The following is a 24,934-nucleotide window of genomic DNA, read 5'->3' on the forward strand; positions in this document are numbered from 1 at the left end:
ACTAGGCCTAAAGCAGCTCAATTCACTTTGGGTAGAATTATTAGGAATTGGAAAGTCTTTTCTGCTATCAAGCCTAAATCTGTTTGGTTTTGTTTTTGTTTTTTTTTATTTAACTTCCATGTATTGTTCCTGATTCTTCCTTCTGGGACCAAAGAAAACAAACCTATCCTTTCTTTTATGTGGTAACCCTTCAAATACTTGACATATTTTTCCCCATGGCCTTTTCTCCAGACTGAACATCCTCAGTTCCTTCAAATGATCCTCCAGTGACATAAACTCCAGGCTCTTCTCCATCCTGGTTGCCTGCCTCTGGACAGTTAGTACGTTCCTGTTTAAACTATGGTACCCAGAATTGAAACTAATACTCTAGATATGGTCTTACCAACTAGATTACAGAGGAGCTATCACCTCTTTATTTCAGGAGACTGTGCCTGCTTTAACATTTGTTGTTGTCCAGTTGGATCTGATTCTTTGTGACCCCATTATTTTTTGGGAGTTTGCACATAACTCTGCTAACTCATACTGCGTTTACCATGCACTAAACCCCATGCTTTTTTTTTCCAAAGTGCTGTTGAACCATTCTTCCCTTCTCTTGTTTTTGTGAAGTTGATTTTTGAGCCCAGGTAATTAATTTCTCACAATGCCCCAGAAACCTCTTCATCCCAAAAGATCTCTCTAGCCTGGAAATTTACATCTCAGGAGTGTCCTTTACATAAAGGTATGTTTTTTGGTAAATGTTTAACAATCCTCTCTCAAAAAAAAAAGTACAAAAGACACACTTTTAAACTTAATCTGAATTATTAACATTCTCCATCACTTTCTTAAGCCTAGACAAATAACAAAACAGTAAATCAAGCCCTGATTTGTAGCATTTGACAATTTTCAAGGTATAAACCCTCACAATGAAAATTTAACAATTGACTCTCAATTGTTATGAGCTGGCTCCAGTATACCCCTGAAGCATCTTCCTCAGATTGGCTAGCTCTTCTTAGGACCTCCATTTAACAAGGGTATGACCTCCTTGGGCAGCCTGATTAGCCATATGTTTTATTTCTCACCAGGCTATATTCTGTTCTTCTCTACCATATCCCTGGGCCTGATGGGCCCAGGGCCTGGGCCATCACTCTCTCTGCCCCTCCTTAAGTCTTTTCCCATTAGAATATAAGCTTCTTGAGGGCAGAGACTATCTTTTATTTTGTTTGTACCTGCATTCCCAGGATGTACTCAAGTGCCTGGCACACAATAGGCAGTTAACACAGGCTTTCAATTTTTTTTTTATATTTTACTTTTTCCAATTACATGTAAAAACAATTTTTAGCATTGAATTTTAAAATTTTTAGTTTCAAACTTTCTCTCTCCCTCTCTCCCCCCTACTCTCTCCCCTCATTGAGAAGGCAAGCAATTTATACATGTGTAGTCATGCAAAACATAGTTGTCATATTGTGAAACAAAATACAGACCGCCCCCCCAAAAAAAAACAACCCACAAAAAAAGTAAAAAATAGTGTTCTTTGATCTGCATTCAGACTTCATCAGTACTTTCTCTAGAGGTGGATAGCATTTTTTTAACATAAGTCCTTCAGAATTGTCTTGGATCTTTGTCTTGCTGAGAATAGCTAAGTCATTCACAGGTGATCATCATACAATATTGCTGTTACTGTGTACAACGTTCTCTTCGTTCTGTTCACTTCCCTTTGTATCAGTTCATGTAAGTCTTTCCAGGTTTTTCTGAGAGCATCCTCCTCATCATTTCTTATAGCATAATAGTATTCCATCACAATCATATACTACAACTTGCTCAGCCATTCTCCAATTAATGGACATCCCCTCAATTTCTAATTCTTTGCCAAAGGAGCTGCTATAATTTTTTTGGTACAAAAGGTGCTTTTCCTTTTAAAAAAAATCTCTTTTTGGATACAGACCTGGTATTGGTATTGCTAGGTCAAAGGGCATGCATAGTTTTATAGCCCTTTGGGTATAGTTCCAAATTGCTCTAAAGAATGGTTAAATCAGTTCATAACTCCACCAACGATCCATTAATGTCTCATTTTTCCCACATCCCCTCCAACATTTGTTTTCTTTTCCTTTTCTGTCTTATTAGCTAATCTAATAAGCATGAGGTAGTACCTCAGAATTATTTTAATTTTCATTTCTCCAATCAATAGTGATTTAGAACATTTTTTTTCATATGGCTATAAATAGCTTTAATCACTTCATCTCAAAACTGTTCATATCTTTTGATCACTTATCAATTGGGAATGGTTCTTATTTTTCTAAATTTGACTCAGTTCCCTATATATTTGAGAAATGAGGTCTTTATCAGAGAAACTTACTTCAAAATTTTTTTCAGTTAATATTGTTAAATGTATTTCCCTCCATTCTATCTCGTTTATTCTGTTCTCTCTCTCTTTTTACCCTGTCCCTCCTCAAAAGTGTTTTGCTTCTCACTACCACCTCCCCCAATCTGCCCCCACTTCTATTACCACCACCCCCACTCTTATTCCCTTCCCCTCCTACTGTCCTGTAGGGTAAGATAGATTTCTATACCCAATTGTGTATGTATGTTATTTCCTCTTTGAGCCAATTTTGATGCAAGTGAGGTTTACTCACTTCTCCTGCCTCCCCCATCTTCCCCTCCACTGTAAAAGCTTTTTCTTGCCTCTTTTATGTGAGATAATTTATCCCATTCTACCCCTCCCTTTCTCTTTCTCCCAGTGCATTCCTCTTTCTCACACTTTAATTTCATTTTTTTAAAGATATCATCCTTTCATATTCAACTCACACCTGTGTCCTCTGTCTATATACACTCCTATCTGCCCTGATAATGAAAACGTTTTTATGAGTTACAAATATCATCTTCCCACACAGGAATGTAAATAGTTTAACCTTATTAAGTCCGTTACGATTTCCCTTTCCTCTCTACCTTTTTATGCTTCTCTTGAATCCAGTATTTGAAAGTCAAAATTTTTATTCAGCTCTGGTCTTTTCATCAAGAATGCTCAAAAGTCCTCTATTTCATTGAATGTCCAACTTCCTGCCCCCAAAGAATTATACTCAGTTTTGCTGAGTAGGTGATTTTTGGTTGTAATCCTAGCTCCTTTACTCTCAGGAATATCATACTCCAACCCCTTTGCTATTTTAACATGGAAGCTTCTAAATCTTATGTTATCCTGAGTGTGGTTCCACAATACTTTAACTGTTTCTTTCTGGTTACTTGCAGTACTCTCTTCTTGACCTTGGAGAGCTGGAATTTGGCCATAATATTCCTGGGGGTTTTCATTTGGGATCTCTTTCAGGAGGTGATCAGTAGATTCTTTCAATTTCTATTTTACCGTCTGTTTCTAGAATATTAGGGCAGTTTTCTTTGATAATTTCTTGAAAGATGATGTCTAGGCTCTTTTTTGTTCTGGCTTTTAGGTAGTTCAATAATTTTTAAATCATCTCTCCTAGATCTATTTTCCAGATCAGTTGTTTTTCTGATGAGTTATGTCAGATTGTCTTCTATTTTTCTCTTTTTTTGGTTTTGTTTTATTGTTTCTAGGTTTCTCATGAAGTCATTAGTTTCTGTATGCTCAGTTCTACTTTTTAAGGAGTTTTTTTCTTCAGTGAATTTTTGTGACTCTTTTTCCACTTGGACAATTCTTCTTTGGCTTTTTGGACCACTTTTATCATTTGGTCTCATATGTTTTTTAAGGTATTATTTTCTTCAGTATTTTTTTGTGTCTCCTTTACCAAGTTGTTGACTCATTTTTCATGATTTTCTTGTATCACTCTCAGTTCTCTTCCATTCCTGCACTGGACTGCACTCCACTCTCACCCTGGTAAGAGAGATCTTTCCTGCCAACCTTCTAAGTTGTATTTGTCTGGAAAATGATTTCACTGTATCCTTTTGTGGGTTCTGCTGCTCCAGGAATTGTTTTATAGCATTATTTAAAGGTGTTTTGAGGAGTTTGGGGGAGAACTCACGCAAGTTGCTGCCTTTTTTCTGCCATCTTTGTTCCACCCCCAGTATCATTCTTTATGTCTAAATCACCTACCCATTTTGACCTTACCTTGGTATATGGTATGAGATATTGGTCTATACCTAATTTCTGCCAAACTACTTTAAAGCTTTCCCAGCAGTTTTTTTCAAATAGTGATTTCTTGTCCCAAAAGCTGGGGTCTTTGGATTGATCAAACAATAAATTTCAATGGTCATTACCTCCTATGTATTGCGTACTTAATCTATTCCACTGATTCACCATTCTATTTCTTAGGCAGTACCAGGTCATTTTGATGATTACTGTTTGACGTCTGGTACCTTCCTTCACTTTTTTTTTCATCGATTCCCTTGATATTCTTGATCTTTTCTTCTTCCAGATGAATTTTGTTATGGATTTTTCTAGTTCTATAAAATAATTTGATTAGTAATGTACTGAATAAGTAAATTAATTTAGGTAGAATTGTCATTTTTATTATATTGACTTGGCCTACCCATAAGCAAATCATATTTCACCAATTGTTTAGATCTTTCTTTATCTGTATGAAAAGTGTTTTCTAATTGTGTTCATACAGTGCCTAGGCTTGTCTTGTTTTCCTTTGTTTAAGGGCAATCTTAGAGTCAGATCCAGATTCATTTCCCTTTCCAGATTACCCTTTTATTTCACTAATTTCTCCTCTTTACTAATTTATTTTACCAATTTGCTTAACTTACTTGATATCATTTACTGTTCCTTACTTTTCTTGCTTTTCAGATTTCCTTCTTCTTGAGTTTCTCTTTAATCTATGGCTTCAGGTCTTTACTTATTAATTTCCCTATTGATTCTCCTTAATCCTGCTCCTTTTTCTTCAACCTTCTCTCCTACGTGTCTGAAGCAGGAGCTAGATGTAGAGATTGCTCCCCTTCAAATTTTTAGCAACTTCCCCCAATTTTTCCTCCCAAAATTCACAGGCCAAAACTCCTCCAAATCACCAATGCTAATTGCCTTCTTATCCAATTCATATTATTACATAGGTTTTCAAAAAAAATGCAAACAGTTTGAAATATAAATTTATTGTTTTATATTGAATCCTCTATGTTCTGCTATGTGTATGGAAATGTCCCTTTTTTCTTTTCTCATTTTGTATTTAAGTTTTAAAATGAATTTTAAAGATAGAATTTTTAAAAAGGTGGTAGTCGAGACTTAAAGGAAGCCAGTGAAGTCAGCAGTTGGAGTTGAGGAGGAAGAGCATTCCAGGAATGGAGGAGCACTGAAGTCAGAATGAAAAATAGTTTATACTTAAGATCATGAAATATTAAAGTTAAAGGTAGAAGAGACCTTGGAAGTCATTTAATCCAATCCCTCACTTTACAAATAAGGAAAACTGAGATATAGAGAGATTTAGTAACTTGCCAAAAGTCATACTGCTAAGTAGCAGAATAGGGATTCCAATGCATATCTCTGACTACAAATCTATCATCCTTTCCATTGAACCATGAAAACACTCAGCTACCCAACTGAGAATATTGACTCTTAAGGACCACCGCCATTTAAAAGATATGATTAATAATAATTTTTGGCTAATAATATAAAATAGTCTGTTATACAAACTTGGTCCTAGAGAAGGGCTGAGAAAATGCACTTTCCTCCTTTGTTGCAGAGAAGGGAGAACTATGGATATGAAATATCCCAGTGGATGTATTGATTGGTTTTGCCAAACTTTTTTCCCTTCTCTTAAAAAAAACTTCATAGACTATTACAATAGCCTCCATATTGGTTTCTTTACCTCGATTATTTTCCCTCTCCAATCTACCCGACTACAGATGCCAATATGACTTCCTAAAGTACAGGTCTAAACATGTAATTCCCCTACTCAACAAACTCCAGCAGCCCCTAGGAATCTCTAGGATGAAACAGAAACTCCTTGTTTGGTTTTTGTTGTTACTGAGTTGTTTCAGTTGTGTCCAACTCTCTGTGACTCTGTTTGGGGGATTCTTTTGGCAAAGATACTTCCATTTCCTTGTCTAGCCTATTTTATAGATGAGGAACTGAACAGCAAACAGGGTTAAGTGACTTGCCAAAGGTTACACAGCTAGTAAGTGTCTGAGGCTGGATTTGAACCTGGTAAGATAAGTCTTCCTGATTCCAAGCCCAGTGTTCTATCCACTTAGCCACCTGCTTGGCTTTTAAATACCTTCATAATTTGGTCTCCAAATACTTTTCCAACCTTATATATTACTCCCTTTCCTGTACTCTGTAATTCAGTCAAACTGGCTTTCTTAATGCTCTTCACACACAACACCCCACCTGCTGTCTTTGTTCTTTTGTCCTGGCAGTCCCTCCTCCTGCCTTGAATATACTCCCTTTTCACCTCTGCCTCTTAAATCATGGTACCTCCCTCCCTTTACCCCCACTTCTACCCCCACCTCAATAAACTCCAGTGGTTGCCTTTTGATTACAAAATCAAAAACAAAATTCTCTCTCATTGAAAGTCCTTCACAACTTGCCCCTTCTTACTTTTCCAGCTTTCACATACCTCACTCCCCCTGGGCCATCTCAAGTTGTCCTGATCCATATCTGGCCACAGGACCCAAATGGCTCTCAAGGAGAAAGTGAAGCTGGTGACTTTGCACAGCCCTCACTCACTCAAATCAAAGTCAACTGTAAGTCATCTCATCATCTCCCTGATGTCATGGTCCTCTTCTAGAACAAAGGACAAACCACAACCTGTGAGTAGTCTGAGCTGCCTGAATGAGGACCCAGCTGGCCAATTCCAGTTGGGGAACTCAGCTTGTCTTCTCTTTTCCTCTCCTCTCCTCTCCCCTTACCTGAGGGTGTTCTGCCCAAAGGAAGGTAAATTTTGATAACTGAGAGCTACCTAGTTACCTTGGACCCAGATGGCTCTGGAGGATAAAATGAGGCTTTGCACAGTCCTTCCTCAAGCAAATCAAAGTCAATTGCAAGTCATGATGTCATCATCTCCCTGATGTCATGGTCTCCTTTGAGAATGAAGGACAAACCACACACTTCACTCCCTAATAGGTACTGTTCTATCCAGTGTCATTGACCTCCTGGCTGTTTCTCAAGCAAGACACTTCATCTCTGAGCTCTGGGTATTTTCTCTGGCTGTCCTCCATGCCTGGAATGCTCTCCCTCCTCAGCTCCACCTACTGACTTCCCTGGCTTTCTTTAAGTCTCAACTAATCTCATCTTTTTTAAAAATTCTACTTCAAAAGTTCATTTTAAAACTTAAATACAAAATGAAAGAACAAAAGAACGTTTCCTTACATATAGCAGAACATAAAGGATTCAATATTAAACAATAAATTTATATTTCAAACTGTTTATATTTTTTTTGAAAACCTATATAATAAATACTACACATTGTTTTCAAAGCTACCCAGCTATTCTGTGCTTCCTTCTAAGTTTTCTTTTGTTCTCTGCTGGGCACTTTTTATTTTTTTTCTCCCTTTCTCCCCACCCTGCACTAGAGAAGGCTACAATTAAACATGACTATATACATATACATATATATATATATACATACCTATATATAATACACACATACACAATATATGTAAGACCATGCTAAACATATTTCTATGTCAGTTCTTTCTTTAGAGGTGGGTAGCATCTTCCTTCATGGGTCGAAGTCTTTCCACATTTTTCTAAAATCAAAAAGGTCATCATTTCTTATATCACAGTGAGCATTCCATCATAATCATCTCCCTCAATTTGTTTAGCCATTTCTCAACTGAAGGTCATCTATCATTTTAGCCAATCTGATAGATGTAACGTGATATCTCAAAGTTGTTTTAATTTGCATTTTTCTAATCAATAATGATTTAGAGCATTTTTTCATATGACTATAGTTTTGATTTCTTCATTGAAAAACTGCCTGTTCATACTCTTTGACCATTTATCATGGGGGAATGATTTATATTTTTATAGATTTGACAAAGTCCTTTATATGTTTGAGAAATGAGACCTTTATCTGAGAGACTGTGTATGAAAGTCTCCCCCCCGCCAATTTTCTGCTTTCTTTCTAATTTTGGTTACATTGATAATTGAAATTATCCACTTCACATCTCAAATGCTGTCTATCTCTCCTTTCTTCATATGTTATTCTCCTATCCATGACTCTGATAGATAATATGTTTCATGTTCTAATTTTCTTGTGATAGTTTCCTTTATATCTAGGTCATTTATCCATTTTGACCTTATCTTGGTACATAGTTTAAGAAATTGGTCTCAATTTGGTCTCAGTGCTCAATTTCTGCCAGACTGCTTTCCAGCCTTCCCAACAATCTTTACCAAATAATGAATTCTTATCCCCAAAACTTAAATCTTTACATTTGTCAAACACAAGGTCACTATAGTCCTTTGCTATTGTGAATTGTGTATCTACTCTGATCTACCTCTCTACTTCTTAGCTAGTACCAGATAATCTTGATATTTACTGCTTTATAATATAGTTTAAGACCTGGTACTTTTGAATCTCCTTCCTTTACATATTTTCATTAGTTTCTTCGAAGTTCTTGACCTATTGTTCTTCCAAATAAATTTTGCTATTATTTTTTCTGTCAGTAAAATAATTTTTAGTAAATTAATTGGGATGGCATTGAATAAATACACTAGCTAGGTAAAATTGTCATTTTTATTATATTGGCTTTGCCTACCAATGAACAATGACTATTTCTCCAATTATTTAAATGACTTTATTTGTATAAAGTATTTTGTAATTAAGTCCATGTAGTTCCTGGGTCTATTTTGGCAAGTATACTTTCAAGTATTTTGTACTGCAGACAGTTATTTTAAATGGTCTAAAACTATATTAAATAACATCGGTGACACATAGTACAGTTTCCCTGTTTTTCTCTTTTTATTAAATCTATTTTAGCTTTAATTTTGTCTGTGATCATGATTTTTTAACATTAGCTGAAGCATAATAAATTCTACTCCAGTCCTTTATTTTAACTATGTGTGTATCTCTCATTTTTATTGTGTTTCTTGTAAGCAAGATATTGTCAAATTCATATATTTAATCCATTCTGTTATTGAGTTCCACTTTGTGGGTAAATTTACACTCAATGTTATAATTACTCATTGTGTATTTTCCTCCAACCTATTTTTCTTCACTATCTTTCTCATCCTATTTACCCTGTCTCTCCTCACACATCTAATTTATTTCTACCTTGTCCTCCTATTCTTTAATCTAACTACTCCTCTAAGAGTCCCTCCCTTATCCTCTCACCTACCTTCCTACTTTTTAATCTACACACTACAGCACCCTTATAAAAGTCTCTCCCTTGAGCAATTTGGAACTATGCCCAAAGGGTTATAAAAATTTGTGTACCCTTTGACCCAGCAATACCACTTCTAGGGCTGTATCCCAAAGAGATCATACAAGTGGGAAAGGGCCCAGCATGTACAAGAATATTTATATCAGGTCTTTTTGTGGTAGCAAAGAATTGGAAATCAAGGGGATGCCCATCAATTGGGGAATGGTTAAACAAGCTGTGGTATATGAATGTAATGGAGTAATATTGTGCTATAAGAAATGAAGAGCAGACGGACTTCATTAATAATCTGGAAGGACTTACATGAACTGATGCTGAGTAAGGGGAGCAGAACCAGGAAATCATTATACATGATTACAGACACACAGTATCCGTAAGGACTAACTTTGATAGACTTGGCTCTTCTCATCAATTTGAGGTTCAAAGACAGCCCCAAAAGACTCCGGATGGAAAAAGCTGTGCACATCCAGAGAAAGAATTAAGGAGTCTGAAAGCAGATTGAGGCAAACTATTTGCTCTCTTTCTTTTCCTTCTTTTTTGGTTTTGTTTCTTCTTTCTCATGATTCATTCCGTTGGTTGTAATTCTTCTTTACAACTTGACTATTATGTAAATGAGTTTAGTGTGAAGGTATATGTAGAACCTATATCAGATTCCATGCTGTCTTGAGGGAAGTGGGAAGGAGAGGGAGGGAGAGAAAATTTGGAACCCAAAAAATTGTGGAACTGAGTGTTGTAAACTAAAAATAAAAAAAAATTTAGAAAAATAAAAGTCTCTCCCTTATCCTATGCCCTCATCCTCTTATTTCTTTCTAAATTTAGAAGACTTTTATACTTTTCTGGATGTATACGTTATCCCCTCTTGGACCCATTTCAGATGAGAATAAGTTTCCATCACTACCAGCCCTCCCTTCCCCACTTGCTTCTTCTGTATCATTTCTCCCTTTGACACCTCATTTGTATGAGATAATTGCTCCTTTTTTCCTCTCCCTACCCAGTTTTATTTTTTAGAATCATCTCATCATACTCAGCTCAGCCCATGCGTTTTTTTCAAACTACTCAAGTAATGACAGTCATAATAGTACTGACAACATTTTCACTCAAAAGAAGTAAACAGTTTGACCTTATTGAGTTCCTGATAATTAGTCTTTAATGTTTACCTTATATTTTTCCTGGATCTTATATGTTAAATTTTCCATTTAGTTCTGGTCTTTTTGTCACAAATACCTGAAAGGATTATACTTGACTTTGCTGGATAAGTTACCCTTGGTAGCAACCCCACCTGTTTTGCTCTTCAAAATATAGTGTTCTAAGATCTATGGTCCTTCAACATAGAAACCACTAGGTTTTGTATGATCCTGATTATTTTTCCACCATATTTAAATTGTTTCTTTTTTTCTTGTTGCTTGCAATATTTTCTCCTTAGCCTGGGAACTTCGAAATTTGGCTATGATAGTCCTGTAGGTTTTGCTCCTGGGATCTCATTCCGATGGTGATGGGTAGTTTTTCTTTTTCTATTTCTGCTTCATCATCTTGTTCTAGAACTCAGAGCAATTTTCCTTAATAATTTCTTGTAATATTGTATCAATATTTTTTTTACCATAACTTTCAGGTAAGTTCAACAATCGTTATAATGTCTCTCCTCCATCTGTTCTCCAGATCAGTTGTTTTTCTAATGAAATAGTTCACATTCTTTTCTATAATTTAATTCTTTGGTTTTATTTTATTACTTGTTGGTGTCTTCTAATGTCATTAGCTTCCCCTTGCCCAATTCTAGTTTTCATTTCTTATAAATCTGACTCAATTCTCTATATGTCTGAGAAATGAGGCCTTTATCAGAGAAACTTGCTTCAAAATTTTTTTCACAGTTACTACTGCTAATTGTATTTTTCTCCATCCTATTCCTCCAATTCTAGTTTTCAAAGAGTTGTTTTCTTAAGTCTTGGGATCTCTTTTTCCAGTTGGTTGACTTTCTTTTCATAATTTTCTTGGATTACTCTTATTTTTCCCTCCTAATTTTTCCTCAATCTCTTTTATTTGATTTTTGAAGTCCATTTTAAGTTCTTTCAAGAATTCTTTGGGGCTTGTGGCCATTTGATGTTTCTCTTTGAAAAAAGAGTAGCTTTTTAATTTCACTATCTTCCTCTGAATATGAACCCAGATCTTTTTTATCTCCAAAGTAGCCTTCTGTGGTTGGGTTTTTCCTCCTATGCTTACTCGTTTTTATTTTTATTTTATTTTTAGTAGCTTATTATTATAATCAAGTTCTAGTCCTGAGATGTGAGGAATGGTGGCCCGGGCATCAAGTCTTTTTTACTATTATTTTCTGAGCTCTGTCCAGGGCCCAATCTTGGGCACTCCTCTTTACTCCTAAGCCATGGCTAGGGATCCCAGCCACACTGACCCATAAATGCTCTTGCTCCCTGCAGTCCCTCCCAGTGGCTGCAAATTTCAGTTTTCCTCTCTGCCCTGGAACTAAAACCAGGGACTTTGCCCTCCAGCAAGTGCCACAGCCAGCAGGGTCCCTCTCTGCTACCAGGCATATGCTTGCTCCCTCTTGCCCACAGCTGCAGCCCAGGACTAATGTCTGATGAGCACAACTGGGCCTTGCATCCAGCAACAGCAGAGGATCCTTTAATATTACCCTACTTTAGACTCCCACTCTGAGTATGACGCGAAAGTTTCTGAGGCCTGATCGGGCTGCCCCCAGACCCAACTGCTCCCAGGGCTTGTAGTTTGTTGATTCCCTGGACTCTGCCTGGAGGTGTTTGCACATCACTCAGGCCAAACGTCCACACCCTGCAGGTTGAGTCTTTCCTGAAGACTTCTCAACTGTTTTACCCTGACTTTTATTTATCTCTGCTGCTCTATTTTTACTTTGAGGGTAATGTTTGTTGCAGTGTGGGATCTTGGGAACCCAGAAATTCAAGGGCAATGGGAGCAGGTCTGTCTTAAAAGTAGAATTATTAAATTCTACTAGAATTATTAAAACACCGGTTGGGGTGGATGAGATTCCTAGTGAGTCTGCGCTATTTGTGATGTCAATACAAGTGGGCCAGATCTGAGCAACTTAATGGTGGCAAGATGGACACTTTTATACAGAAAGGCTGTGGGAAGATCTGCATGGGATTAAAGAGGGACAAGTAGCCTGGGGTGGTCTCTAGGGTAACAGAGAAAGGGCCTGAATGGGATTAAGAAGTGTCAAGCAAGTTAATTAAGTAATCAAGGTGGGCTGGGGTGGGCCATTACTCCAGGTAAATGCCAGGACTATGGGCTATGAGGGGAAGGCCAGAGCCTTTTAGGGGTCTATCATTAGAGCCCCATCAACGTTTTTTTTTTTTTTGTGGATGAAATTTGTAGAGTCTGGAGTTTTCTGATCTACTCTGCCATTTTCCCAGAATCCTCTGAGAAAAAAAATCCCACCTTTTACAGGAAGCCTTCCCTAAGGTCTCTTTGTTAATTATTTCCTGTTTATTCTCTATATAACTTGTTGATATGTTTGCTGTTTCTCCCATTAGACCGTGAGCTCCTTGAGGACAGGGACCATCTTTTGTCACCTCTTACATCACCAACACTCAGCGCAGAGCCTGGCATACAGTATACACTTAATAAATGCTTATTGATTGATTAGAATCCCTTGTTTCCTCCAAAAAAAAAAAAAAGCAGTTCACCTGCTTTTTACATGAAGCCTTTCCTGAACACCTAGCTTATAGCACCCTCCCCTAAAAAATTCAGTTGGTCTATTTTAATACTTATTTATTGTCTCCCCAACAGAATGTAAGTTTCTTGAGGACAAGAACTAGTTTCACATTTATCTTGGTATCTCTTCTCACACGGACTCTCTTAATCTGTGTCCTTTATGGCAAGTGTTTATATGGAAGCAGTACGGCAGAGCGGATAGAAAGCCAGAAGATTTTGGTTCATAGTCCCACCTCTGACATATGCTGGGTGGGTGAGCCTGGGCAAGTCACTCTATCTCAAAGGGCTGTGGGTGAGGAAGACTGTAAATTGCAAAGCAGGCTGCAGATTGGGGAGACTGAATTTAAAATGTTCACAATCTGCGGCCCAAATACGGTATTTATTAAGCAAAGCTGGGCCATGTTCTTATGCATTACCAATTAAACCAGACTGGAAAGCTACCAATGATTATTCGGTTTTATTCAAATATTAAAAGTGATGGGAGAGGCAGGGTGATATAGCGGGTTCAGGTTCTGATTCTGTGTGTTGTGTGACCCGGGACAGAACACTTCGCCTCACCCTGCTCATCTGTAATGGACTGGAGGCCTCTAAGGCCCCTTTCAACACTAGGCCTATGATCCTGTGATTTGCATCAGTGGAGGGGAGTTTCCACACTGGGAGTGGTTTCCTTAGCAATGAAGTCATAGACCCACATTAAAAAAAAAGATTGAGTTGATTAGTAGAAATCTCGTGACGCACCAGGAAAACAAGGCACTTGCGCTTTTTTTTCTGGCCCTGTTTTCCTCAAACGTCTTTGCTTTTTTGGATTTGAGATCAGGCTTCTGCAGGAGAAAATGCAAGTCACCACTTCCCCAGGAGATGGCACAGGCGTAGGCGCCGGCGCCGGTGCCTGCAGTCGCTCCTCCGCACCGCTAGCGGTCGCTGTGGGAGCAGCGTGAGCTCGCGTCTTCTCTAACTGCGCACTAGATATTGTCGCACTGCTGCGGTTGCCGCATTCGTCTGTCTGCAGGCTCTGGGAAGGTGCGCGCTGTCTGCTCTCCCGACCTCGATGATGGCTGCGTCCTCAGCTGCCGAGAAGGAGAAGGAGCGACCCGGATCGGTCAGCATCGCCAACGTGCCCGGCAACAGCACGCGGGAGAAGCTGCTGTCTGTGCTGGAGGACCTGGAGGTGCTGTCGAGGTAGGGCTGCCACGGGGCCTGGCCGCTGCGGGGCAGGGCCGGGCGGGCTGGGAGGTAGAAGCCGCCGGGGAGGCGGCCCCAAGGGTGCCTGACTCCCGGCGTGGTCTGGGGCTCCCTACCCCCGGGACGGCCGGGGGGGGGGGGATGGGGCGAGGATCATCCCGGGGCAGCCCACCCGCCTTCGCCGAGGGCGGGCCGGGGAAGCGAGGCTACGCAGCTGTCTGTGTGGAGCCGCCGACTGGCTGGGGGAGCCCCGCTCCGAGCCTCAGTTTCCTTATCTGCAGAATGAGGGCCTGGGACTCGATGACGTCTGAGGTTTTTTCCGGGCTGTAGATTTCCCGGCAGCTGCGTAGTTGCCGACGCATGTTTGGTAATTGAATAAAAATGACCTCCTTGTCAATTTATTTAAGTAAAACTCGTTCTGGGGACGGGGTGGCGCCCCTTGGAAAAGAGTGCGTACTTAAGGACAGGTGTGGTTGCAGCTTTGGCCCTGGAGTCAGGAAGAACTGAGTTCCAATCCATCCTCACATTTATTGGCTGTGTCATTTAAACAAGTCACTTAAACTCTCTCTGCGTCAGTTTCCTCCTCTGTAAAATGAGGATAAATAATAGCACCTGTCTCCCGGGTATCATTAATAATAATAATAACCTAATGAGAACAGCCCAGCCTACAGGTGATGAAAGCCTGAACCTAGGGTGGTGGTTTTATGAATAGAGAGGAGAACAATGTGAAAGATGTCACTGGAGGTGGAATTGACGAGAACTGGTGTCTGATTGGACGGTTGGGGAGGCGGGGGGACGTTCAGGGAGAGTAAAGAGTTAACCATCTCTCCCAGATTGCGCACTTAAGTGATTGGAAGGATGATGGAATCCTTGACGGAAATAAAAAAAAAAATTTAGAGGGCTGGTAGCCTTAAGGGAGAACGCAATGAGTCCTCTTTTGAATTTATCAGGTATAAGGTGCCTATATGCCATGCAGGTGGAACAGTCTAGCAGACAGTTGGTGAAGTTGTATTAGAGCTCAGGAGGAAAATGAGAGCTAGGCGTAGATTTAGGAGTCATTTGCTCAGAGATGATAGTTAAACTCTTGGAATTGATGAGAGACGGAGTTTGAGGATGAAAGATTGTTATGGAGAGAACATAAGAGGGCCCAGGACAAAGCCCTGGGGTACAAGGATTAAGACATGGATGATGGGCTTACCACGGAAACTGAGACGTGATCAGACAGATAGGAGATCCATGTCTCAAAAATCCAGGAGGGGAGAGTCTCCGGGGAAAAGGGGGTGGTGATCAGTGTCAAAAGCTGCAGAGGATTCAAGGAGGATGTCTGAGCAAAAGGCATTTTAGGATTTAATAATTTAGATCATTGATGAGCTTGGAGAATGCAGTTTTCAGTGAAGTGGGGGAATTGGAAATCAAATTTCAAGGTATTAAGACAATGGAATCTTAACCAAACAATGCACAGAAATCATAAAATATAAAATAAAACATTTCTGGTTATATAAAATTTAAAATCTTTTGTACAAACAAAACTGTAATTAAAATAAAGAAGATAATACAGAGTGAGGAAAATCTTTGCCTCAAACATATCTGTGCTTAAACTCTGAATTACAAGATAATATAATAAATTGACAAACCTATAAAGCCAAAAAATTTTGCATTGGGTCAGTAGGGAAAGGATACAAATAGTTTTTCTCATTTTTCTGTTTTTAGATCCTCTCGTTAGTTTATCTGATTGTGTCCTGGGCTTTTGTTCAGGTTTTCATTCGGTCTTTTGGTTTTTAAGTTTTTCTTGTGTCCCTTATCAGTCACAATTGGGAATTCTGACTCTTAAGTTCCTCCCCCTTGCTTTGGTTCAGGGACCTGTAGGTTAACCTGCTTTATCTAGCCTTCCTATGAGGAGCAGGCCAACTCTGGCTTGAGTATATATCTGACTAGAGGGGAGAGGACCTATGGGAAGATGGTTTTCTAGTCCCCTTTCTGTCAGAGGGGAGCTCTTTTCTCTCCTGTGACTCTAAGCCTGTATGCGTTTCTTCTGTCCACTCCCCTCCCCCCTCATTTCTTCAGATGGTTGAGCAGAATCAGTCTGCCCCTTTTTGTGGAGAATGGGGGACTTGGGCAGAGTCACTGCTATGGGAAATCCATAGAGCTGGACCCTGGGTCACAAGCTAATTTGAAGGTATAGACACTGGTATAGAATAAGAGTTCTAAGTGTTAAAATCCTTCGATATTGTTTCTAAGGTTTTTACTTTGTGAGAGAAAGGATACAGTCCTATAGATTACATGTAATTACCCAATGTGGCTCCCTAAGTCCTTTTTCATTTGAGGTTTTGGCGTTAGAGAAGTTTGTAGAAAACAACTCTTTGTCCATATTGCTGGTCCCCATGCATTTTTTTTTTAAATGAAATTTTCACAGAAAGAAATGCAAACTATCAGTAACCATATGGAAAGATGCTCCAAATCACTAGTACTAAAAGAAATGTAAATTAAGGCAACTGAGGTTTCATATCACTCCTATCAAACTGATAAAGTTGGAAATAGTTAATGTTGAAAAAGTGGTAGGATGGATATTAGACACTGTTTGGTGGAACTGTGAATTGGTCCAGTGTTGGAAAATAATTTGGAATTATGGGAGAAAGATTTAAATTGTTCATTCCATTTGACCAGCAATCCCGTTACTAGGCATGCTTCTTTAACCATCTCTGGTAGCAAAAACATTGGAAGCAGTGGGTGTCCATTGATTGAGGCAATCTGGTGAGATCTCTGGAAGGACCCCTTCTCAGAATCATATTTTTAAATTCATAAAATAAAATACATAGCATTACAAAGAAAACCAATTACATTAAAATACAGCTACCAAAATATTTTAAAAATAAATTTGTTTCTTCTTTCTCATGATTCATTCCATTGGTCATAGTTCTTCTTTGCAAATTAACTGTTGTGGAAATAAGTTTAATGCAAGGTTATATCGGATATGTGGAAGATATAGTGGATTCCATGCTGTCTTGGGGAGGGGGTGGGGTGGAGAAAATCTGGAACTCAGAATCATGCAGAACTGAGTGTTCTAAACTAAAAATAAAAAATCTTAATTAAAAAAAATAAGTTCACTGAACCCAGGTTAAGAACCACTAATAATATGAATCTAATAATATGAAATTCATTAAGGATAAGTATAAAGTATAATACCAAAAAAAAATTAGCTTACCAAGTGTAAGATGAGCGAAGGCTTGTTTAGACAATAGTCATTCTACAAAAAATATGGAGGTTTTAGTGAACAGCAAGTTCACTTTTAGTCAATATTGTGATGTAGCAGCCAAAAAAGATGATGTCACCTTGGTGTACATGAAGAATCAGTTAAATATTTATTAAGGATCTACTGTATGCTAGGCACTGTAGTAAGTGCTGGGAATGCAAAGAAAGGCCAAAACCAGTCCCTGCCCTCAAGGAGTTAATAACCTAGTGAGGAACACAACATGCAAACAACTACACACAAGCAAGATATATACGTGTGTGTATGTATATCTATATATTCTATTCTAAATTGGGGGTAGTCCCCGAGGGAAGGCACTAAAATTAAGGAGGTCTAAGAAAGGCTTTTTTACAAGGTAGGACTATAGTCAAGACTTGAAGGAAATTAGGGAAACTAGGAGGTGTGGAGATAAGGAAGGAGAGCATTCTAGGCATGTAGGACAGGTAGTGAAAATATTTGGATCTTTGGACTGTTGGCTACCCTTTCTCTAGTACTGCCTTGGCCTTCACCTGCCCAAGAGGAATTCAGGCTTCATTCCATTTGAGCAAATTCGGTGTTTTTTCATGAGACAACTGTAGTGACAGAAAAGACCCAGCAGTGATCATGAGCCTGGTGGTAGAACTAATCCCCCTCAACGTGCCTGGGAATGTGACTCTCATCCTGAAAGGCAAGATCAACAGAGCTTTCACTGCCGCTTTGAAAGGGCTGATAACTATGGAGAGGGAAATGGCTCATGGATTATATCTACCAGTTTCTTATATTAAAAATATTGGAAGCTGCCCCTATGAGATAAATGACTCCTTCATCCCACCTGGCCTACCCTCCTTCTGTACCTTTAACAAGGGTATTTATTCCCTGCTCAAGATTCCACCTTTGAAATACCTCCTGTGAAGCTCTTCTTACCCAACAGTGGTAACTACCATTCCCAGATCCTTCTGAGCAGTTGAGATATATGGCTAGGCTGTTTGCAGATCATAGTTTCCCTCAAAGAGAAATGACAGGCCATGGGTCATGCCTAGATAGAGTGGGAAGCAGTGTTGACCTTCCTTCCCGCTCTCCTTAAACTCTCTCAGCTCCTCACACTTCCTTACCCTCCTTCCTGGGTAATTGCTCTCCTGCCTAGTCATGAGCCCAACCACTCTGGCCTGGGGAGCACTGCTTAGAACAAGAGTCCAACTCCAACCAGTTGGGCCTTCTAGCTTTCTTCATTCACAAAATAGCTGCTTCTCTCTTCTTCATTCTCCCACAGAGGCCAAGCTTTTCCCCCTTCTCCAAGTCTAGGGCCTATGACCAGCTAAGTGGGAGCAAGTCCTAGAGTTCTTCTTTCATGAAAGGTATCCATTCAAAGAAATGACCTATTCCTGGGGTCCAGAAGCACCTTCCTGATCATATTAGTTCTCATTTTAGCATAGGATCTTTAAAAGGAGCTAAGGGTTAATACATTTAAATAATAACAGGTACCATTTATGTGGTGTTTGGAGATTTACAAAGTACTTTGTGTATTTTCTCATTTCATCTCAGTGGTCCTCCTACTCTAGCCTTCCTTCTCTTCTCCCTCCTAGTGCTGCTTGTGGAGTTTCCTCCACCATCTTCTGTAAGGCTTCTATTTGAACATATTTATTTCCATGCTTTCTAGAAAAACAGCAGCCAGCAGTACGTATAAAAAGTGAACACTCGCCCATTTAGGGAGGGGGTCCTCATGGCTTCTGCATTCCTGGGTAGTTACCCAAGCTCATTTTGAAAGTGTCTTGAGATGGTGATCTTGCTGGGAGGCCAATGGTAGCAATGACTGCCTAACACCTTTCTTTTCTAACTATAGAGCCAGTGGCCTGGGTGTTGGACTGTAGGCTCTCCCTTTGCATAAATTAAACTATAAAGCCCAAGTTACCCTGAGGTATATGTCACTCTTCTGAGAACATTTGCCAGTGCCTCGTTTGCATTAGCTAAGGGGTCAAATCCTGCCACCCATTTCCTCTCTAACCGCCCCCCTCCTCCACCAAGGGATAGGGATAAGAATAGAAATATGAGTAGATGGTAAGGGAGCTGGAACCTGGGAAGGATTAGTCCTGTCACCCACATTTCTACTTTGGGTGGGGCATGGACTAGCAAGTGACCCCTCGGAGCCGTAGTCAACTGAAATTGGACTAACAAATTAATTTTTATTCTACAAAAAGGAAAGAAGAAAGAAAAGAAAAGAAGAGCTCAGAGTAAGGAGATGGAGTGCTGTGTTCAAGGAGCAGTAAGGTGGCCAGTATCACTGGATTGCAGATTATTTGGAGAGGAGTAATGTTTAAGAAGACTGAAAAGATAGTAAGGGGCAAAGTTATGAAGGGCTCTAAAAGCCAAACAGGTTTAATGTTGATCTGGAGGCAATAGGGAACCACAGTTAGAGTTTCTTGAAGGGGAAGAGAGGGAAAATGACATAATCAGACATGCTCTGTCAGAAGATCAGTATGAATATTTTTTTCCAATTACATGTGAAAACAATTTTTAATATTTGTTTTTTAAAATTTTGAGTTCCAAATTTTCTCCCTCCTTTCCACTCCTCCCTTCTTTCTAAGATGGCAGTTTGATATAGATTATACATGTGCATTCATGCAAGGTATATTTCCGTATTGTCATGTTGTGAAAAGAAACCCCCCCCCAAAAAAAAAACCATGAAAAATAAAAAAGTAAAAAAAAAAGGATGCTTTCATCTGCATTCACAATCTATCAGTTCTTTCATCAGTTCTTTCTTTGGAGGTGGATAGCATTTTTCATCATAAATCCTTCTGAATTGTATTGGTGAGAATAGCTAAATCAACATACGATATTGCTGTTATTGTATACAGTGTTCTCCTGGTTCTACTCACTTCCCTTTGCATCAGTTCATGTAGGTCTTTCCAGGTTTTTCTGAAAGCATTCTGCTCATCATTTCTTATAGTACTATAGAATTCCACCACAGTCATATACCACAACTTGTTCAACCATTTCCCAAGTGATGGATATCCTCTCAGTTTTCAATTCTTTGCCAACACAAAAAGAGCTAGTATAAATATGTTTATACATATTGGTCTTTTTCCTTTTCCTTTGATCTCTTTGGGGTACAAACCTAGTAGTGCTATTGCTGGGTCCAAAGATATACAAAGTTAAATCAGTTCACAAACTCTATCAACAGTACATTAGTGTCCCAATTCTCCCACATCCCCTCCAACATTTGTCATTTTCCTTTTCTGTCACATCCAATGTGGTAGATATGAGATGAAGCCTCGGAGTTGTTTTAATTTGCATTTCTCTAATAGTGATTTAGAGCATTTTTTCATATGACTATGGATACCTTCGATTTCTTTGCCTGAAAACTGCCTTTTCATAGCCTTTAATACATTTATCAGTTGGGGAATGACTCATATTCTTATAAATTTGACTTGGTTTTCTATATATGTGAGAAATGAGGTCTTTATCAGAGAAAATTACTGTAAATTTCCACCCCCTGCTCCCCCTCCCAGTTTTCTGCTTTCCTTCTAATTTTGGTTGTATTGGTTTTGTTTGTGCAAAACCTTTTTAGTTTGATGTAATCAAAATTACCCATTTTACATCCCAAAATGCTGTCTCTTGTTTGATCATAAATTTTTCCCTTATCCATAGATCTGACGGGTAAACTATTCCGTATTTTTGCTTATAGTATTATTTTTTATGTAGAAATCATGTACCCATTTTGATCTTATCTTGATATATGGTGTGAGATGTTGGTCTATACCTAGTTTCTGCCAAATTACTTTCCCAGTTTTCCCAGCAGTTTTTGTCAAATCCCCAAAGCTAGGGATTTGAGTTTATCAAACACTAGATTACTATAGTCATTCATTACCTACTTTGTATTGTGTACCTAATCTATTCCCTTGATCCACTACTTTATTTCTTAGGCCAGTTTATTTTGATGATTACTACTTTATTATACAGTTTGAGATCTGATACAGCTAGGCCACCTTCCTTCACATTTTTTTTTTCATTAATTCCCTTGATATTCTTGATCTTTTGTTCTTCCAGATGAATTTTTTTCCCCTACCTCTATAAAATATTTTTTGGTAGTTTTATTGGTATGGCATTGAATAAGTAAATTAACTTAGAATTGTCATTTTTATTATATTTGCTCAGTCTACCTATGAGCAATTAATATTTTTCCAGTTATGCAGATATGATTTTATTAGTATGAAAAATGTTTTATAATTTATTCATATAGCTCCTGGGTTTGTCTTGTCAGTAGACTCCCAAGTACAGTTATTTTAAATGGAATTTCTCTTTCCTTCTTTTGCTGCTGGACTTTGTTGGTAATATATAGAAATGCTGATGATTTATATGGGTTTATTTTATATCCTGCAACTTTGTTGCAGTTGTTAATTATTTCAGGAAGTTTTTTAGTTGATCCTGTAGGAGTCTCCAACTCTACCATCATATTGTCTGCAAAGAGTATTAGTTTTGTCTCTTCATTGTTCTCACACCTTCAATTTCTTGTTCTTCTCTTAATGCTATAGCTAGCATTTCTAGTACAATATTGAATAATAATATTGATAATGGACATCCTTGCTTCACCCCTGATCTTATTGGGAAGGCTTCTAGCTTACCTCTACTACAAATACTTGCTAATGGTTTTAGATAAATATTACTTATTTTTTTTTTACAGGGGGGTAAGGAGGGCAATTGGGGTTAAGTGACTTGCCCAAGGTCATACAGCTGGTATGTCAAGTGTCTGAGGCCAGATTTGAACTCAGGTCCTCCTGACTCCAGGGCCGGTGCTCAACTCACTATGTCACCTAGCTTCCTAATGTGTGTTAGATTTTATCAAAAGCTCTTACTTCATCTATTGAAATAATTACATAATTTATGGGTTTTTTTAATTGATAAGGTCAATTATATTGATATGGTCAATTATATTCAACCAGCCCTGCAATCCTAGTATAAATCCCATCTGGTCATAGTATATGATTTTTGTGATATGTTGTTATAATCTCCTTGCTGGTATTTTATTTAGAATTATTTCATCATGTTCATTAGGGAAACTGGTCTATCATTTCCTTTCTTTGTTTTTGCTTTTCCTGGCTTAGGTATCAGCACCATATATATGTTGTAAAAGGAATTTGGTAGAACTTTTTTTTTTGTTTATTTTTCCAAATAGTTTATATAGTATTGGAATTTAAAAAGTATCTGGCAGAATTCACTTGCGAATCTATCTAGTCCTGGAGATTTTTTCCCTGGGAGTTCATTGATAACTTGTTCAATTTCTTTTTCTAAGATAGTGTTATTTAAGTATTCTTTTTCCTCTTCTGTTGATCTGGACAGTTGATCTTCTGACAGATTTCTTCATTGGTGGTAAATTTATCTTTTTCATTTTTGATACTAGCAATTTGGTTTTCTTTTTTTAAATCAAATTAACCAGTGTTTTATCCATTTTATTGTATTTTTTTCCCATAAAACTAGCTGCTAGGTAATATTTTAGTTTGGTGGTTTTTTTACTTTGTTTTCTTACTTTCCTTTGATTTTTCAGGATTTCCAATTTGTTGTTTAATTGAGGATTTTTAGTTTGTTCTTTTTTCTTGTTTTTTTCATTGCATACCCAATTCATTGGTTTGTTCTTTCTTTGTTTTATTGATGTAAGCATTTAGAGATACATATTTTCTCCTAGATACTGGAGAAGATCAATTTGACAACACATTGGAGGACGTACTACAGTAGGAAGATCCTTGAGACTGAGAGAACAACTGTCGGGCTATTACAGTAGTCCAGGGGAGGAGTGATGAGGGCCTGGACCAGAGTGCTGGCAGTGTTGTAGGAGAGTAGAGGTTAGGAAGGAGAGAGGTTTCAAAAATTGAAACAACAGGACTTGATGACTGATTGGATGTCAGGGTAAGAGTGAGAAGTTAAGGATGACACCCAAGTTGTAAGCCTGGGTGAACAGGAGGAAGATGCCCCCTCTATAGTAATAGGAAAGTTAGGAAGAGGGGAGGATTTGGGGGAAAAATAGTTCACTTTTGGACATGTTGAATTTAAGATATCTTTGGGGACATTCATTTCTAGATGTCCAATAGGCAGCTGGGAATGTGAGACTGGAGATTAGGGCTGGATAAATAGATCTGAAAATCGGATATCTGAATAGAGATGATAATTGTATCTATGAGAGCTGATGAGATTACCAAAAGAAATAGTATACTGGGAGTAGAGAAGAGAGCCCAGAACAGAGCCTTAGGGGATACCTACTGGGCATGATTAATGTAGTTATGTGTTTTCTAACCATGACACAGTTAGTTTGCTGGATGAAGATAACAGCAAGAGACAGAGAAGGAGCCTTTGGACAGGTAGGGAGGAAAACTAGGAGAAAGCAGTGTCACAAAAACCTAGCAAAAAGAGCAAATTAAGGAGAAGAGGGCGATCAACAGATAGGTCGAAAACGACGAGAATTAATAGAAGGCCATTAGGATCATCAACTGAAAGATCACTGGTAACTTTGGAAAGAGCGGTTTCAATTCAGTAATGATGTCAGAAGCTAGTCCACGTGATAAAAACTGTCTCACAAAGTTTTTATTACGATCAAATAAGATGAACTATGTGAACCACTTTGCTCAGAGTCCAGTTTGGAGTGTGGAAAAAGTCTAGTTAATAAGATTGAGTATATTGTGAAGAGTAAGTTAGAAAATGTGGATTCTGAGTCTTGGCTCTGCTCATTGACTAGCCTGTGTGTATGAGGAAGCAGAAATGGCTCTCAAGATGATGAGATTGAAATCAAGAAGAGTGGCTAGGCCAGACACATGGCCAATTTCTGTGCTGGAGGTGATGCACATTTGAGAGTGTTGAGCAACTGATTTTCAAGAAATCTGATAAAGGGAAATAATTTGGCAAATAATTGGAAAAAAAAACAACCAGATCATGTTACTACCAAAAGGTCATCAAGATGGTGGCTATATCGGGCACCATACTAAGCACTGGGGATGCAAAGAAAGACAGTCCCTGCCCTCAAGGAGCTCAAAATCTCATAAGGGAGATAACATATAAACATCTATGTACCAGCAAGCTAAATGCAGGATAAAAAGGAAATAACAGAGGAAATGGAAAGGTAGGATTTTAGCTGGGACTTGAAGGAAGCCAGGGAAGCCAGGTGGTGGATATGAGAGAAAGCATTCCTGCCATGGGGAGACTGCCAATAGAAATGCCCTGAGTTGGGAGATGGAGTGTCTTGTTGGGAATTGCACTGGAGACTGGAAAGGTAGGGGGTAGGAGGTTAGGTTAGGAAGGACTTTGAACAACAAAGTTAAAAGTTTTTGGTATTGCACTCTGTGCATACTTTATAGTGCTGAATATGATTTGTTATTTTCTTGATTTTAATATTTTATGTTTACTAAATATTTCTTGTTAATATATAACAGGGAAAAAATTTCAAAATAAACTGCATCTAATGATCTTGTAAATATCTTAAAGGGGTTGTAGATTGCATAGTTGGCAAGTTATACATAATGTACAAAGTTTATCAGTAAATAGGACTTGAGTAACTGTGTGTAAGACATTTGTTTCTGAGTTCCTTGAGGT

The 24,934-nt window shown here is 38.4% G+C and overlaps 1 protein-coding gene across 1 annotated transcript in view; it reads left to right on the top strand.

Annotated features, from left to right (window-relative positions):
* Positions 1-13,922: 13,922 nt before the first annotated feature.
* The window catches only part of MED4 (mediator complex subunit 4), a 41,996-nt gene continuing 30,984 nt past the window's right edge, over positions 13,923-24,934 (top strand). Inside the window, exon 1 of the mRNA XM_036744597.1 lies at positions 13,923-14,133. Within this exon, the coding sequence (XP_036600492.1) occupies positions 14,003-14,133 (131 nt within the window). The 5' untranslated portion in view covers positions 13,923-14,002. The remainder of the gene's footprint in view (positions 14,134-24,934) is intronic.

The sequence above is a fragment of the Trichosurus vulpecula genome, chromosome 2 (genome assembly GCF_011100635.1).
Source record: "Trichosurus vulpecula isolate mTriVul1 chromosome 2, mTriVul1.pri, whole genome shotgun sequence".
In the NCBI taxonomy this organism is placed as follows: Eukaryota; Metazoa; Chordata; class Mammalia; order Diprotodontia; family Phalangeridae; genus Trichosurus; species Trichosurus vulpecula.